This window comes from Geotrypetes seraphini, chromosome 10 (assembly GCF_902459505.1).
Source record: "Geotrypetes seraphini chromosome 10, aGeoSer1.1, whole genome shotgun sequence".
NCBI classification, from domain to species: Eukaryota; Metazoa; Chordata; class Amphibia; order Gymnophiona; family Dermophiidae; genus Geotrypetes; species Geotrypetes seraphini.
In genome coordinates, this window is record NC_047093.1 from 4,117,210 (window position 1) to 4,136,104 (window position 18,895).

Below are 18,895 nucleotides of genomic sequence, written 5' to 3' on the forward strand. Positions count from 1 at the left end.
AGTTTTCTTTTTTTTATTTAAAAATCCATATAACAATTTATACCATTTTGCGGCTTGGTGTCCCAAAAAATCCGCCTGAAAACAGAGAACCTGCAAGCTATATTGAGTATTAAGACCCTTCCATTCAGGGAACCCTACCTGAATAGCCTGCTTCAATTGCATCCATTTAAAATATTGTGTTTTATTTAAGCCAAATTTATGTTGCAATTGTGAAAAATTAAGCAGTGATCCTTCTGAAATGACATCATTCAATGTCCGTATACCTGCAATTATCCATTGTTTCCAGACGATCTTAAATCTGCCAATCTTGATCCTGGAGTTTACCCAAATGGATTGATTTAATGATTTAGCAATTGGATCTGGTGATAAATTACTAATATATCTTAAGGTCTTCCAAGTATCAAGTAAAATTCTATTATCTTTATATTTCCTAGGCAATTTTATACTAACTACATGTTCTAAATGTAATGGGAACAGGAGCCGCCATTCTAAATATAACCAATCAGGTACATTCTCCATGAGATCTGGGAGGATCCAATACATACCCTGTCTTAGAATATAGGCTTGATGGTACCTATAAAAATTTGAAAAATTTACCCCTCCCTCCATAATTGTTCTTTATAATGATGCTAAAGCAATTCTGGGTCTTTTCCCAAACCAAACGAATTTTGTAAGAACATTGTTTAACTTTTTATAAAATGACCCCTGAAAAAATATTGGTATCATACTCATTTGATAACAAACCACAGGCAATATCATCATTTTAATTGTTTGAACTCTTCCCCACCAAGAGAGATGTAAAGGATTCCATTGCTCACACATTTCTGTTATCTTTCTTAATAAAAGTTTTTCATTTTCTTTCACTGTGTCATCAATTGTATTTTTGATAATAATACCTAAGTATTTTAAACCTTCATCTTTCCATATAAATGAATATGAATCAAATAATCCTTTGGTACAATGAACATTAATTGGAAGAACTTCAGATTAATTTTATATCCAGAAAATTTTCCAAACTTCTCTAGAAGATTAAGTAAACATGGAATGGTATTCCCCGGTTCTCTTAAATATAGTAAAATATCATCTGCATATGCAGAAAGTTTAAATTCCCAGTTAGAGTATGGGATTCCTTTTATCCCCTTAGTTTGATTAATTGCAATTAATAAGGGTTCAAGAACAACATAAAAAAGTAAGGGGGATAAAGGACATCCTTGTCTAACCCCCCTTAGCAAGTTAAATCTATCTGATAAATTATTATTAATATATAATTTTGCACCAGGAGAGCTATACAATATCTGAATCATTTTAATAAAACCAGGGTCTATACCAAACCATTCTAAAGCTTGATACATAAAACTCCAATCCACTCTATCAAATGCTTTTTCTGCATCTAAAGACACTAGAAAAGCTGGATCATTAATATTTTTTGCTAAATTTAAAGAGTGAAATGCTAATCTAGTATTATTTGAAGAATGCCTTTAAGCAATAAATCCTGTTTGGTGAACATCAATAATAAAAGGAAGAGCTTTTGCCAATCTTGATGCTAATACTTTAGCAACCAATTTACCATCTACATTTAATAAAGAGATAGGCCTGTAATTTGAAACCAAAGTAGGATCCCTGTTTGGTTTTGGCAAGACAATAATTACAGAATCAGCCATAGTACCTGATATATTCCCATTATTCATTTGGTACTGATATAAATTTAATAGATATGGTAAAATAATATTTTGAAATGATTTATAAAATTCAACAGTATATCCATCGCCACCTGGAGCGGATCCAACTCTAAGAGACTTCAATGCTGATTCTACTTCTTTTAAAGATATAGGATCTTCTAAACTTCTTTTTATATGATCCGGAACATTTGGTCCATTAAGTGAATTTAAAAAATCTAACCCATCTTGTTCTTTATTTTCATAAGTATCAGAAGAATATAGATCTTTATAAAAATCAAGAAACTGTATTAAAATATCCTTAGTGTTAGTGTGTGTATTGCCCTGCATATCTTTAATTGCAATAATCTTAGATTTCCTTTTTTTTGCTTTAAGAAAATTTGCTAATAATCTTCTAGCCTTGTTTGAATTACCATAATACTGAACTTGCCGAGAGAACATATCTTTCCTCACAAATTGAGAAGAAATCTCATTATACTTAACTTTTGCTTTTAATAATTTTTGCAATATATTATGTTCCCATTTCTCAATTAATTTATTTTCTAATACTTTAATTTCTTTTTTCAAATCAACAAATTGTTTTTTAAGTTGTTTTTTAATAAATGCTGAATATGAAATAATATTTCCTCTCATTGTTGCTTTAAAAGCATCCCATAAAATCTCAACATTTATATTATCCGAATTATTAATTTGAAAAAATTAATTCATCTTTAATTTAAGATCTTCCAGAAAGTTCGAATCCGCAAGTAAAGCATTATCAAATCTCCAAATTGATTTAGAATATACTAATCATCATTCTGAGTCAATCCACACACCAACATGGTCCGAAATTACAATAGGATCAATAACTGCTTTCATCACACGCTGTGCTATATTATTAGACACAAATATATAATCAATTCGTGAAAAAGACTTGTGGACCTGAGAACAAAAAGAAAATTCCTGATCATTAAAATGAAGAATACGCCATATATCAACTAAATCACAAGATTGTACCAAATTATCTAAACCTAACGATTTCATAATTCTGCTTGGTCTCTTATCCAAAATCGGATCCATTACAGCATTGAAATCTCCAGCTACCACTAAATTAGAAGCAGCCAGTGGTAATAATATTTGTTGAATTTGTTTGAAAAACTCCATTTGATTCGAATTAGGAGCATACAAATTAAATAAATCCAGGATTGTATTTCCCAGAACCATTTTGATATGCACCCATTTTCCTAAAGGATCAGAATTTATTAACTGAAAATCAGCACTATATTTCCTATTTACAAGAACAGCTACCCCAGCTTTTTTCCCTACAGCAGGTGCAAACAAACATTTAGATACCCAACCCCCTGATAGCTTCTTAGATTCAATCCCGGAGAGATGCGTCTCTTGAATGAAATATACATCTGCATTCTGTTTATGTAGAAAAGCTAACATTTTCTTCCTCTTAATTGGGTGATTTAGACCATTGACATTTATAGAGAAAATTTTAATATCCATCTATTTTTATGATTAAAGTTTGACATATAACTCTATAATAAATATTATGATCAGACACCAGCACATATTTAAGACATAACCCCTTTCCCACCCACCCCTTCCCCTAACCCCCCATCCCCCCAAACCAATCGAAATCTTCCCACTCAACCTCTTAAAATTTATAAAACCCACCCTACTCCCACCCAATCCCCCCCTATCTCCCATCCTACCCACCCTAAATGATGGTAAGTGTAATAACTTGAAAACACACATATATTGACCAGGTAAAGAGAAATCCCCCGATAGATAAATCATTAAAAATAAAATCATTAACAATAAGTTACAACATAAAAAGCTAGGAATAATATACTCCTTTCAAAGAGAAATCCCAGCAAATAAATCATATCTCCATCAAATAATATATTATACTTGAAAAAAATCAAACATATCAATATCCCTAATAATCATCATACTATATATAGTTCTCAATCTAAATATTAGACTTTCACTTATATTCATCTAATCATGAATGAATGAAGAATAAAATCCCTTAAAATAACAAACCTTATTGAAATAAAATAATAAACCAATATCATAAACATTAAAAGGATAGTATCCTTCAGTAAAATAAAATAAGACCATAAATAAAACACAAAAATATCATGGACTTTCAATAAACTTTTCACCATGAGTTTAAAAACTCATCACATCAATATATAATAATAATCCATCTTTTGAATATATTCAAAAACTCAAGCAAGATATCCAATAGTAATATACTTCAAAAAACAAAACAAAACACTGTTGTCAAGGAAACAATTCCTTAGGACTCTCTGAAAGCAACATTCTAATTCTAAACTTACTTTCTATGAGCCTTTTATTTAAAAAAAAATAAATAAAATAAACTTAAATGACTCTATAGACCTATATTTTCACTTGTGTATGCTGGACACTATGCTGGACACTACAGACATATTTTCCCATAGCCAGGCCCAGCCTGTACCTTGCTGTCTGTAATCATCTTCAGCCTTTGCAATGCTAACAATGATGTTCTTGTTTCCCTGCTGGGAGGATATCCCTTCAAGGTTCCGCTGAACTGTTATCAGTGCTCTGCTGAACTGTTATCACTGCTATATGACTTCATATGCCAGACACCCTAGAAAGCCATAAAACTTTTATAATGAGCAAGGAGCTCTGCTCATGTGGGTGTAACGAGATGAAAGAACTTGGTACCAAACCATGGGTTTCCTGTCTCCCAACCAAGCTATGGGAACCAGAGAGCTGGATTGTTGAAAGGTCATCTTTGCCAACTTTTCATCTTACAAGGACACCATCTCGAATATGCACAGAATTGTAAAACCTCTAATTAGCAGCTTCATGTCTCCGTGCTGAAAGAAGAAAGTTCAACAACAGTTCTCTGTTTCTGCAAGGCCCCCGGTGGAGGTGAGAGAGGCGTGGACAGAGGGGAGGAGCTAGCTTTACATTATTTTATGTACCAATAGGGAATTACATAACCAGAATTCGGGGATGGACTTTCTTGGAACAAAGGAAGAATTGCTTTGTATAAAAAACACGTGTATTCTAGGTAAAGCCAGAGAGATTTGCTTACTTATGCTGCAGAGAACTGCTAGCCCCCTGCTAAGCATATAAGTGTTAGTTCTGCTCTCCATTGCATATTCTGAACTGACAATATATTTACTACGCTTTTGCTACTGCCATTTTTGTAACCTTTTATACTAACAATAAACAAATATTGTCTGCTTTTGGAACATACAATGCTGTCTCGTAGTCATTCCAATGAGGTAAACTAAGTGGCATTTACTTCTCAGGTTCTTCTTGCTGTTGTAAAAATTCCTTCAGATCTTCCGGTTCTTTGAAATTAGATGTTTTATTCTTATATGTCACTCTCATGATAGCTGGATAAATCAGCCCATATTTTGCCCCGATGTTTCTCAATTGTGGTTTTAATTCAAGAAATCTCTTCCTTTTAGCTGCTGTGGCAGGTGCAAAATCTGGCACAATATGTAAACGAGAATTTTGAAACTTCAGATTTCTGTTCTCCTTAGCCAGATTTATAATTTCCATAACCTGCTGGTGTCTTAAAAGCTTAAATATTATTGGATGCAGTCCATTTTGCTTGTCAGACTTCCTGGAAAGTATCCTATGGGCTCTTTCTATTTCTAAAGGGTACTTTGTCTTGATTGGGAGGATTTTAGGTAGGAGGTTCTCTAAAAAGGAAGTCATATTACTTTTCTCTGCCCCTTCCGGTATCCCAAGCAGTCTCAAGTTACTCCTCCTCTCCCGATTACAGCAATCTTCCAGCAATGTAGTAAGTACCTCAATTTTTTTATTCACAGGCTTCATTCGAAACAAATCTGTTTCAACTGCCATCATTCTATCATTTAGATTCACTATTTTGTTTTCCACAAGTTCCATTTTCCTGTTTAATACAGCCATCTCTTCTTTCACCTCCTTAATATCCTTAGAGTTTTCAGAGACAATATTTCTAATTGCCCGCAGCTCACGGAGGATTTCTGCACTATCCATATTATTTTTAGCCGTTTGATTTCTTCGAGGGGGTCGGAGGCTCTGGCTTTGCTCTTTTTGCACCCCCAGATGCCGTCGGCATCAAATCGGCCTTATTCTGTTTACCAGACGCCATAAGACTACGATATCTTCCTGTTTTACGGCGAAAAAACAAATTTGTAACTTATTAAATCCTTTAATAAAATCTATCGGGACGGAGCTCACCGTTTACCCGACCGAGTACATGCGCTTCCAAGTTTTGAAGTCGCCCGTTGCTGTCAACAGGTTGGAGATGGAGTGGTTAAGTTTTGCTGCTTGCGTCGCCAGAAGGTTATCAAACATCTTTTTGCGCTGAGTGCCCTTGAGTGGAGGGAAGGCCAAAGGGTTCGGAGTTCTTCTTTGTCTTGAGGTGAGGATCTGGTTTAGGTGGTTGTTTAGATAGGGGGGGGGCGGAGCCGTTTAATGCTTTGAATAATAGACAGTAGAATTTGAATTGAATTCGTGCTTGCATAGGTAGCCAGTGAGAGTCTAGGAAGGCAGTTGTAATATGATCATATTTTCTCAGGGAGTAGATCAGTCTGAGGGCAGTGTTTTGTATAGTCTGAAGTTGTTTTATCATGTTGGCAGGACAAGGTAGATAGAGGGAATTGCAATAGTCCAGTAGACCTAAGACTAGGGATTGGACAATTAGCCTGAATTGTGCTGGGTCGAAGAATTTTCTTATTTTACGTAGATTTCTCATAATTAAAAAAGCTTTCTGGGATGTTTTATTGATTTGGGACTGCATTGTGCAGCATCTGTCTATCGTTACTCCTAGGACTTTGAGTTCGGGCTGTATTGGGTATTTGGTGTTTTTAATTTTCAGTTCTGTAATGGTGGGAGTTTTGGCCTTTTCGAGCAGAAAGAATTTTGTTTTATCTGAGTTTAGTTTCGGTTTGTGGTCTACCATCCATTTTTCGATTGCATCTAGGGTTATTTCGTTTTTCTGTAGTGGTGGGCTCTGATGGGTCGAAGGGGAGGAGTATGGTGATGTCGTCTGCGTAGCTGAAGGATGTAACATTTAAGTTCTCTAAAGTGGCTCCAAGGGAGGAAATAAAGAGGTTGAAGAGCGTAGGTGATAGAGGTGATCCTTGTGAAACTCCGCATGGGTTGAGATACACCCTCGCCCAATATGGAATAATCACAAACTAAAAATAGAAATATGTAGACAAAAGTTAAATTGAACCGCCAAGAAACCAGACCCTGGATACAATGCAACACCACAAAAACATGTCCTCTAATACAGTGCAAAATAAAAAGACAGTAAATGTAAATTTGAAAAAAACTGATACATAACAATCACCACTTTACAAATTAACAAATAAAAATAAAACAAATAATGAGAAATAAAAAAATACCATTTTATTGGACTAATCCCTGTAAGCTCGGTCCCCATCCCCGCAAACCACCTGATTCCATCCACACAAGCTTTGAATTGTTTATATTAAAGTATAAAAAGAAACAATATTCTGTACAATTGTCAATTTATAAATCAGCGTCTTCTCCCCACTCTCTCTTCCCCATTTCCCTTCAGCGTCCTCAGCCCACTCTCTCTCCACTTTCCTTCAGCGCACGCACATAAAAACAAGCAATTTCATTCTATTTATTCATAGAAATTAAAGTCTAAATAATGCCAGTCACATAACAAAACACGATTTTACAAAAATAATTCCCTGCACAGTCAAGCCTGCAAGGATTACTAGATGTCTTTCAGCAGCTCCCCTCCCTCACTCCCCCTTACCTTTGTGGCCAAGTCAAAATGATCTACCAACAATAAAATTTAAATAAAACACAACGCACACTGTACGCATAGAATTGTTAATTTGGTATCGTCTGCAAATTTTATAACCTCGCACTTTGCCTCCTTTTCCAGGTTATTTATCAATGACCTGGAAAAGGAGGCAAAGTGCGAGGTTATAAAATTTGCAGACGATACCAAACTGTCCGGCAGAGTTAGGTCCAGGGAGGAGTGTGAGGACCTGCAAAGGGACCTGGACAAGCTGGAAGACTGGGCAAACAAATGGCAAATGCGCTTTAACGTGGAAAAATGCAAGGTCATGCATATAGGGAAAAAGAACCCGTTGTTCAACTACAAATTGGGGGGGGGCATTGTTGGGAGACAGCAGACTTGAGAGAGACTTGGGTGTGCTGGTGGATGCATCACTGAAGCCATCTGCACAGTGCGCAGCAGCCTCGAAAAAAGCCAACAGGATGCTGGGCATCATAAAGAGGGGCATAACAACCAGGACGCGGGAAGTCATCATGCCATTGTATCGAGCGATGGTGCGTCCACATCTGGAATACTGCGTTCAGTATTGGTCGCCGCACCTCAAGAAGGACATGGCGGTACTTGAGAGAGTCCAAAGGAGAGCAACGAAACTGGTAAAAGGGCTGGAATACTGCCCATACGCCGAGAGGTTGGATAGGCTGGGGCTCTTCTCTCTGGAAAAAAGGAGGCTCAGGGGAGATATGATAGAGACCTTCAAGATCATGAGGGGCATAGAGAGGGTGGATAGGGACAGATTCTTCAGACTGAAGGGGACAACAAGTACGAGGGGGCATTCGGAGAAACTGAAGGGAGATAGGTTCAAAACAAATGCAAGGAAGTTTTTTTTCACCCAAAGGATCGTGGACACTTGGAATGCGCTACCGGAGGAAGTGATCAGGCTGAGTACGGTACAGGGATTCAAACAGGGATTGGACGGATTCCTGAGGGATAAAGGGATCGTGGGATACTGAGGGAGGAGCTAGGATGTAACACAAGTATAGAAAGCTAACCAGGTAATAAGTATAGAAACCCAACCAGGTCGTGCATGTGCAAGACCGGAGGGTTAGGACTTCGATTGGAAGATAGGACTTCAATGAGAAACCAAGGTGGCAAGGGAGCCCCTTCTGGTGATTCAGACAGGTTGTGACCTGTTTGGGCCGCCGCGGGAGCGGACTGCCGGGCAGGATGGACCTATGGTCTGACCCGACAGAGGCACTGCTTATGTTCTTATCATTCCTATTCCGGGGTTTTTTCAAAGAGGTCAAAGCAGATGACTCTATGCACTGTCACCTCAGTAACAACCATACAAAAATAGACAAATACCCACCCCCCCTCCCTTTTTACTAAACCACAATAGCAGTTTTTAGTGCAGGGAGCTGCGCTGAATGCCCAGCGCTGCTCTCGACGCTCATAGGCTCCCTGCGCTAAAAACCACTATTGCGGTTTAGTAAAAGGGGACCATATTGTACAATATAGACAGCAGATATAAATTCAGACACATTTTGATCACTAAATTTAAAATAAAATCATTTTTCCTATCTTGTCTGGTTATTTCATGAGTCTCTGGTTGCACTTTCTTCTTCTGACTGTGCATCCAATCTTTCTTTCAGCCTGTATGCTTCCTCTCCTCCACACCTCATTCCCTCCACCAACTTTTTCTTCCTCTCTCCCTGACCTTTCTTTCTTTCTCTCTTCATGCCCCCTTTCTTTTTTTCTGTTTCTCTTCTTTCCTTCTGTCTCTCTGCCTGCCCCTTTCTTTCTTTCTTTCTCCCTGCCCTTCCCCAAGCCACTGCCATCGGGGAACAGGACCCAAACTGCCACCAATGGATAACAGGCCCCAAAGCCGACGCCTACGCCGACGACGCCCCATGTTCTCCCTGCTTCGGGCCGACCAGCATTCCTCTCATTTCTGCCAAACTGGCTGGCCCGAACTTCCTCTCCGACGGCAGAATTGACATCGGGGAGAGGAAGACTGATCGGCCCGATAGATCGCCAAGGCAAAGTGAGTCCTGGGTGATCGATTCACTTTGCCTTGGCGAGCTACCCGTCGATCGCGATCGACCTATTGGGCACCCCTGCCCTAGGGAGAACACTCAGCTCTCTCCTGTGCACCCCCTTGGGGTGTGCACCCGTGGCGGACTGCCCCCCCCTAGGTACGCTACTGGATAACTGGCTAGGCCCTCTAAGACAGTGGCAGGTGAAAAGACACGTGCATGCATGAAGCAATGTTCTAAACAAGTTGGAGAACATCAGATAACATCACCCACATGGAAGACTAATGCTGGATGAGGTCTTGCCTGCTGCCATGCTTTTTGACTACCATTATGCTCTATGCTTTATTATGTATGTAAACTTGTAACCCATTCTGAGCTCTTCCGGGAGGGCAGGATATAAATTCAAACAAATAATGTCCTTGGAAAATAACCCAACAAAGTTAAAAGCACACCTTATAAATTGTAAAGTTGTCATGGCAATAAAGATATCTGACTGAATCTTATAGAGTTTTATTTTGGATAGAAATGTGGCAATGATCAAAGTATCCCTTTGAGATTTCAGGCAGCCCTATGAGAAAGCATGCACAGGGCTTTGAAAATGAAAACTTTCCACATCTAACATTGTCTCTTTTTTTTTTTTTTAATCTTTATTCCTTTTTATTTCTTTCAACAAGTGTACAATATTATTACAATTAATTCACATAACTCACTTGACATTCTTAAACAATATTATTATACATGTTTTAATACCCCCCATCCACCTCCCATCCCTTCCCATATCAACAAAATATTTCATCCAAACTTATACATATTTATACATCCCTCTTTCATAATACAATTAATCTTACATTAAATCTGTCCCTCCCCCCACCCTTTCTTCCTCAAACTCTTTATTCATTTTATTATACAAAGTAATGCACAACAATATATATCTCATCATAGTACATATATCCCCTTATTGTCTCTTTTTTGTTGCGAGTAAAAATACTTTTACACTGAGTAGAACAATGTTTGAACAGCTTATGAAAAGGGTTTGAAAACTGCCCTCCAAGATCTACCTCATCACAGTAGAAAGAGAGAACTTGTTAATGTCTTGGACAAACTTTTCTCGTATAGATACAAACCTTGTTATCATCCATGACTGTATTTAGAGATTCTATCCACATTGGGTCTATATCTCCATCAAGAATAATCCATTTTGGACCATCGTGGGAAATGTTAGCTAGGTCTCGCATTATTGAAGAGAAAAGACCTGTAAAATATAAACTTGTTAGAAATGCCCATTAAGTGTTGTATTGGAGTTTAAAATGATATAAATGCTGTTACACTTATTGTAAGTTTTTTTTTAAATGAATAAAGAATTGAAAAAAAAAAAAAAAAAAGAAATGCCCATTAACAACTTAATCAAAATCTACAGCACAAATTGCTAGCTGTAAAGTTGTATATGTATTTGTGAAAGTAATCAGCATGTGTGTGTTTATTTAGGAAATACACGCATAAGTACTTATCCCACCTGCACTTTCCCTATTCTCTATTCCTGGGAACGCCTGCAGAAAAGCAAACACCATCAAATTAATATTCAGCTGTTGCATGTTGTTGTATGTTTGAAAATGATTCATGAATTTTAATTTCAGTAGGGTGGGGGGTGGGGATATATACTTTTGTTCTTGATGATATGATTAAGATTTTCAAGTGTTACATTGAAATTTAATGGATATATTATTGTACACTTGTTTATGATTTAAAATGAATAAAGAATTAAAAAAAAAAATATTCAGCTGTTGCAGCATTCAAAAATTATCAAGAGATTCGGCACTACTATCCAGATTAGGTACTGAACATCCGGATAAAGTGGTCAACACTGGAACTTATCTGGATAGTGGCAAAATTCAGTCTGTCATAAGGTTGGCCAAGGTGGGTCATCCTTGGGTGATGCTCCAATTTAAGCAACTGTGGGATATTTGCTGCAGAGCTTATCCACCAGTCCTTGCTGCCCTTGAAGATACAGCAGAGATAAAGGCATTAGTTGTCCCCTAGGGGAATAGTAGGGGGTGGGAAGGGTGTGTGTATCATTGGGTAAGTTAGTGGTTAGGATGTGGTGAGTGGTTTGGGGAGGAAGGAAGAATAAAAAAGGTATCAATGGGTATGGCATAGAGGGGTTAAGAACATAAGTACATAAGCAGTGCCTCTGCTGGGTCAGACCAGAGGTTCATCATGCCCAGCAGTCTGCTCACGCGGCGGCCTGTCAGGTCCAGGACCTGTATAGTAATCCTCTATCTATACCCTTCTATCCCCTTTTCCTTCAGGAAATTATCTAATCCCTTCTTGAACCCCTATCACACACTTCTTGAACCTATCACACCCTTCGGAAGCGCATTCCAGATGTCCATCACCCTTTGGATGAAGAAGAACTTCCTAGCATTGGTTCTGAATCTGTCCCCTCTTAATTTTTCCGAATGCCCTCTCGTTCTTGTAGTTTTTGAAAGTTTGAAGAATCTGTCTCTCTCCACGCCCTTCATGATCTTGTAAGTCTCTATCATGTCCCCTCTAAGTCTCCGCTTTTCCAGGGAAAAGAGCCCCAGTTTCTCTAATCTTTCAGCATATGAAAGGTTTTCTATACCCTTTATCAATCGTGTTGCTCTTTTCTGTACCCTCTCGAGTATCATCATATCCTTCTTAAGGTACAGCGACCAATATTGGACGCAGTACTCCAGATGCGGGCGCACCATCATCCGATACAATGGCAGGATTACTTCTTTCGTTCTGGTTGTAATACTTTTCTTGATAATACCCAGCATTCTATTTGTCTTCTTAGAGGCCGCTGCGCATTGTGACGACGACTTCATTGTCTTGTCCACTATTACCCCAAGACCTTTTCTAGGGTACTTTCACCCATTACCAGTCCTCCCATCGTATAGCTGTACTTCGGGTTTCTGTTTCCTACATGCAAAACTTTACATTTCTCTACATTAAACTTCATCTGCCATCTTGTCGCCCACTCTTCTAGTTTGTTCAGGTCCCTTTGTAAATCTTCACAGTCCTCTTTAGTCCCAACTCCACTAAATAGTTTTGTGTCGTCTGCAAATTTTATTACTTCGCACTTCGTCCCTGTTTCTAGATCATTTATAAATACATTGAACAGCAGCGGTCCACGTACCGCGGAACACCACTCGTGACCCTCCTCCAGTCCGAGTAGTGGCCCTTCACTCCCACCCTTTACTTTCTACCCGCCAACTAATTTTTGATCCATCTATGTACATCTCCTTCCACCCCATGGCTCTTCAGTTTCCGTAGTAGGTCGTTCATGAGGTATCTTGTCAAAGACTTTTTGGAAATCTAAGTATATGATGCCCTTTGTCCATCCGTTTGTTAATTCCTTCGAAGAAGTGCAATAAGTTCGTTAGGCACGATCTTCCCTTGCAGAAGCTATGTTGGCTTGTTTTCATCAGTTTATTCCTTTCTCGATGCTTGTCGATGCTGTCTTTTATCAGCGCTTCCGCCATCTTTCCCGGAACCGAAGTCAAACTTACTGGTCTGTAGTTCCCTGGGTCACCTCTCGATCCTTTTTTAAAGATGGGTGTAACATTAGCTATGTTCCAATCCTCCGGGATCACGCCTGTTTTCAGGGGTAGATTACAAACCTGCTATAGTAGTTCCGCTATTTCCTCCTTTAGTTCAGATCTAACTTTGTCTTGAATCCTTGGAGGGTGTTTTACCCTATAACAGCCTCTGAAAGAGTGTTCTAGTTTTCTACCACTCGCTGAGAATCTATCCCCTTTTAACTTTAGAGAGCGCCCTCTCATTCTCTCTACCTTGGAGAGGGTGAACAACCTGTCTTTATCTACTAAGTCTATTCCCTTCATTATCTTGAATGTTTCGATCATGTCCCCTCTCAGTCTCCTCTTTTCAAGGGAGAAGAGGCCCAGTTTCTCTAATTTCTCGCTGTACGGCAACTGCTTCAGCCCCTTTACCAATTTAGTCGCTCTTCTCTGGACCCTTTCAAGTAGTACTATGTCCTTCTTCATGTATGGCGACAGTATTCCAGGTGGGGGCATACCATGGCCCAGTACAGTGCATGACAACCTTCTCTGATCTGTTCATGATCCCCTTCTTAATCAATCCTAGCATTCTGTTCGCCCTTTTCGCAGCTGCCGCACATTGCGCGGAAGGCTTCATTGACTTGTTGACCAGTGCTCCCAAGTCTCTTTCCTGGGGGGTCTAAGATTTTTGTTACCGACATGCATCACCTTATGCTTATCCATGTTAAACCTCATTTGCCATGTCGCAGCCCATTTCTTGAGCATGTTTATGTCACGTTGCAGGTCTTCGCAATCCTTCTGTGTCTTCACTACTCTGAATAACTTTGTATTGTCTGCAAATTTAATCACCTCGCACATCGTACCAATTTGCAGGTCATTTATAAATATGTTGAAGAGTATGGGTCCAAGCACCGAACCCTGTGGCACTCCACTCGTGATGCTTTTCCAGTCCGAATATTGTCCATTTACCCCCACTCTCTGTTTCCTATCTGTCAACCAGTTTTTAATCCACATTAGTATTTCACCCTCGATTCCATGGCTCGTAATTTTTCGAAGAAGTCATTCATGCGGGACCTTGAACGTCTTCTGAAAATCCAGATATACAATGTCGACCGGGTTGCCCTTGTCTATCTGCCTGTTTACTCCCTCGAAAAAGTGCAGCAAGTTCGTCAAGCAAGATCTTCCCTTCCTGAAGCAGTGCTGGCTGGTCCTCATCAGATTGTGTCCATCAAGGTGATCAATGATGCGGTCCTTTATCAGCGCCTCTACCATCTTTCCCGGTAACGAGGTCAGACTCACTGGTCTGTGGTTTCCTGGATCTCCCTTCGAACCTTTCTTGAAAATGGCTTAACTCCAAGATTCAAATTGGCGGATTTTAGATCTGGAAACATTGGGTGATGATAGGTATACGTATTCTAGAAGATGTTATATCTAATGGTAAGTTTCTTGAGTTTTCACAGTTACAACATAAATTTAGTCTTGATAAATCACAAAGTTTTAGATGGTTGCAATTGAAGCAGGCTATTCAGGCGGGGTTCCCTGAATGGAAAATCTCACTAATCAATATAGTCTAGAGTTCTTATGCTCTCAGGTGGACTTCCTGGGACATACAGTGGTATAAATTGATATCTGGATTCATGAATAAAAAACCAAGAACTGGTCTTCAGGATATTTGGAGCATTGAGATCAAGCATCAAATTACTGCGTCTCAATGGCCATATAGTAACATAGTAACATAGTAGATGACGGCAGATAAAGACCCGAATGGTCCATCCAGTCTGCCCAACCTGATTCAATTTAAATTTTTTTTTTTTTTTTTCTTCTTCTTAGCTATTTCTGGGCGAGAATCCAAAGCTTTACCCGGTACTGTGCTTGGGTTCCAACTGCCGAAATTACTGTTAAGACTTACTCCAGCCCATCTACACCCTCCCAGCCATTGAAGCCCTCCCCTGCCCATCCTCCTCCAAACGGCCATACACAGACGCAGACCGTACAAGTCTGCCCAGTAACTGGCCTAGTTCAATCTTTAATATTATTTTCTGATTCTAAATCTTCTGTGTTCATCCCACGCTTCTTTGAACTCAGTCACAGTTTTACTCTCCACCACCTCTCTCGGGAGCGCATTCCAGGCATCCACCACCCTCTCCGTAAAGTAGAATTTCCTAACATTGCCCCTGAATCTACCACCCCTCAACCTCAAATTATGTCCTCTGGTTTTACCATTTTCCTTTCTCTGGAAAAGATTTTGTTCTACGTTAATACCCTTTAAGTATTTGAACGTCTGAATCATATCTCCCCTGTCCCTCCTTTCCTCTAGGGTATACATATTCAGGGCTTCCAGTCTCTCCTCATACGTCTTCTGGCGCAAGCCTCCTATCATTTTCGTCGCCCTCCTCTGGACCGCCTCAAGTCTTCTTATGTCTTTCGCCAGATACGGTCTCCAAAACGGAACACAATACTCCAAGTGGGGCCTCACCAATGACCTGTACAGGGGCATCAACACCTTCTTCCTTCTACTGACTACGCCTCTCTTTATACAGCCCAGCATCCTTCTGGCAGCAGCCACTGCCTTGTCACACTGTTTTTTCACCTTTAGATCTTCGGACACTATCACCCCAAGATCCCTCTCTCCGTCCGTGCATATCAGCTTCTCTCCTCCCAGCATATACGGTTCCTTCCTATTATTAATCCCCAAATGCATTACTCTGCATTTCTTTGCATTGAATTTTAGTTGCCAGGCATTAGACCATTCCTCTAACTTTTGCAGATCCTTTTTCATCTTTTCCACTCCCTCTTCGGTGTCTACTGTTACAAATCTTGGTATCATCTGCAAAAAGGCACACTTTTCCTTCTATTCCTTCAGCAATGTCACTCACAAACATATTGAACAGGATTGGCCCCAGCACTGATCCCTGAGGGACTCCACTACTAACCTTTCCTTCCTTCGAGTGACTTCCATTAACCACCACCCTGACGTCTGTCCGACAGCCAGTTTCTGACCCAGTTCACCACTTTGGGTCCTAACTTCAGCCCTTCAAGTTTGTTCAACAGCCTCCTATGAGGAACTGTATCAAAGGCTTTGCTGAAATCCAAGTAAATTACATCTAGCATATGTCCTCGATCCAGCTCTCTGGTCACCCAATCAAAAAATTCAATCAGGTTCGTTTGGCACGATTTACCTTTTGTAAAGCCATGTTGCCTCGGATCCTGTAACCCATTAGATTCAAGGAAGTACACTATCCTTTCTTTCAGCAAAACTTCCATTATTTTTCCAACAACTGAAGTGAGGCTCACCGGCCTGTAGTTTCCTGCTTCATCCCTGTGATCACTTTTATGAATAGGGACCACATCCGCTCTCCTCCAATCCCCAGGAATCACTCCCGTCTCCAGAGATTTGTTGAACAAGTCTTTAATAGGACTCGCCAGAACCTCTCTGAGCTCCCTTAGTATCCTGGGATGGAACCCGTCTGGTCCCATCGCTTTGTCCACCTTCAGTTTTTCAAGTTGCTCATAAACACCCTCCTCCGTGAACGGCGCAGAATCTACTCCATTTTCTCATGTAACTTTGCTAGACAATCTCGGTCCTTCTCCAGGATTTTCTTCTGTGAACACAGAACAGAAGTATTTGTTTAGCACATTCGCTTTCTCCTCATCACTTTCCACATATTGGTTCCCACCATCTTTTAGCCTAGCAATTCCATTTTTCATCTTCCTCCTTTCACTAATATATCTGAAAAAATTTTTGTCTCCCTTTTTTACATTTTTAGCCATTTGTTCTTCCGCCTGTGCTTTCGCCAGACATATCTCTCTCTTGGCTTCTTTCAGTTTCACCCTGTAGTCCTTTCTGCTCTCCTCTTCTTGGTTTTTTTTATATTTCACGAACGCCAACTCTTTCGCCTTTATTTTCTCAGCCACTAGGTTGGAGAACCATATCGGCTAACCATATTCTATTAATGGCCTCCAAACCTCCTGAAAGTTATTAAAATTTCCTTTCTGCAAGGCTAACATTTGTTCCATCTGACATAATGAATTCCACCAAAAGCTATAATTTAATCTATTCCAATTTTTCCAATTAAATGTAATCTGCTGAATGGCAACTCCTGTCATAATAAGTAATAGCTTATTATTCTTTGCAGAAATGTATATTGATACTAGATCCCAAGGATAAAAACTTGTATTGAAAAAAACATGCACTGTTAAGGATAACTACAGCAAACTGTAACCTGGAAAATCTATATTTGTTGGTATCAAATTAGAATACAACCTTGTATTGTAAACTTGTTCTGTAATTGTAACCTGTCAACTATATAATATGTATGTTTAAACTGTAAGCCCTTCTGAGCTCTTTGGGGACACCGGGATAGAAAATGAACTAAAGAAAGAGAGAGAGAAATAAATTTATTCTGCTAGAACTGTGATGAGAGTCTCTTGGAGGATCCTCACGAAGGGGCTTGCTGCAGAAATTTAGTCTAATCTGATGTGGTTGCTGAAGCCATCCACCTTCAGGGAACCAGTTAAAAAACGGAAGAGACTTTTTGCAGTTGGAGCTGTGGCAAAGACTGCAGTTTACGTTCTTAGTTTTGCTTTTGCAGGTAAATTTGTGCAGGCTGGTATTGAACTTGAGGTCTTACATATGGTTGGTACCATATGGCAACAGTTTGGTGATAAGTGCTCTTACAACTATGTTTATGGTTTAGTAATCTTGTTATACCGCTCATTCATTTTACTGGTCCAAGCGGTTTACAAAATACAATTAAATATTTAGAAAATAAAAAAATAAAAAAATATATACAGTCCCAAACCTCGGATTGCGAGTAATGCGGTTTGCAAGTGTTTTGCAAGATGAGCAAAACACTCCAGCAAACTGACTTGCAAACCGAGCGTTGCCTCGGTAAACGAGCACTTACGCGTCACCTGTGAGCTTCTGCCGGTTGTTGTCTACGCTTCCTTTCTCCGTCTGCAGCAACTTCAGCCTGAAGCCGTGCTACCAGGGCACAGAAGGCAAAGGCTGCATATGTGGAGACACCGGCACCACATCCGCCTCCGCTGACTCAAACATCGCCGGAATCTGAAAATGTCAGGGTGGTTACGCGGATGCCTATCCTCCTGCCAGCCATGCGTGCGCCTATTCAATCGCTTCCCACCCAACTGTGGGGCACCGACAACCAAAACCGAGCTCGAGCCACTGCTGTTTCACCATAAAAAGGGCAATTCTCCGCTTGACTCGCTTTCCCAAACTCAGGCGGGCGTTGGGTTGTTAAAAAGGTAACCACTGACTAGAAATGACCCTGCTGGAGGACCTGTGGCTGTTAGAGGTGGAGACACTGGCAGCCAGCTAGTGGGTGACGCTTGACAGAGGACTTCTAATTTCTGGACTGCAGGTGACAGTGGTGCTGGCATGCCACCATGCCGCACACAGTGGAGCTCCTGACACTGGAGGAGCTGGAAGTGAAGGAGGTGAGCTGGGCGATGAGGGAGGTTTAGTAGTCAGTCTTCTTGTTTGTTCCAGCTCCTTTTGGCTTGGCTAAGGAATTCAGTTTAATTTCCTCTGCAGCTCCTTGTGACTCTGGACAAAGCCACTTAACCCTTCATCTTCTGCGTCTACTTACTACCTGTACAATCGTCCAAGTTTCCATTGTTTTCTATGGGGAAATTTAATTTAATTCTTATATACCGCTAATAACCGTGAGGTTTCTAAGCGGTTTACAAAAATGAATGCATTAAAAGATACAATAAATAAAAATAAATAAGATAGGTACTTGGAAATTCCCTAACTGTCCCAAAGGCTCACAATCTAACTAAAGTACCTGAAGAGACAATTTATGAAAAATAAAGATAAAATATAAAGACAGAAATAGAGATAGAAATGAATATTCCACCAAG

At 39.8% G+C, this 18,895-nt stretch overlaps 1 protein-coding gene across 2 annotated transcripts in view; it reads right to left on the reverse strand.

Annotated features, from left to right (window-relative positions):
- Positions 1-18,895, reverse strand: part of DNAH17 (dynein axonemal heavy chain 17) — a 954,442-nt gene that overhangs the window by 431,991 nt on the left and 503,556 nt on the right. For both annotated transcript variants that reach the window (XM_033960179.1, XM_033960181.1), the window contains one exon: positions 10,598-10,725. In XM_033960179.1, coding sequence (XP_033816070.1) covers positions 10,598-10,725 — 128 coding nt within the window. The remainder of the gene's footprint in view (positions 1-10,597; positions 10,726-18,895) is intronic.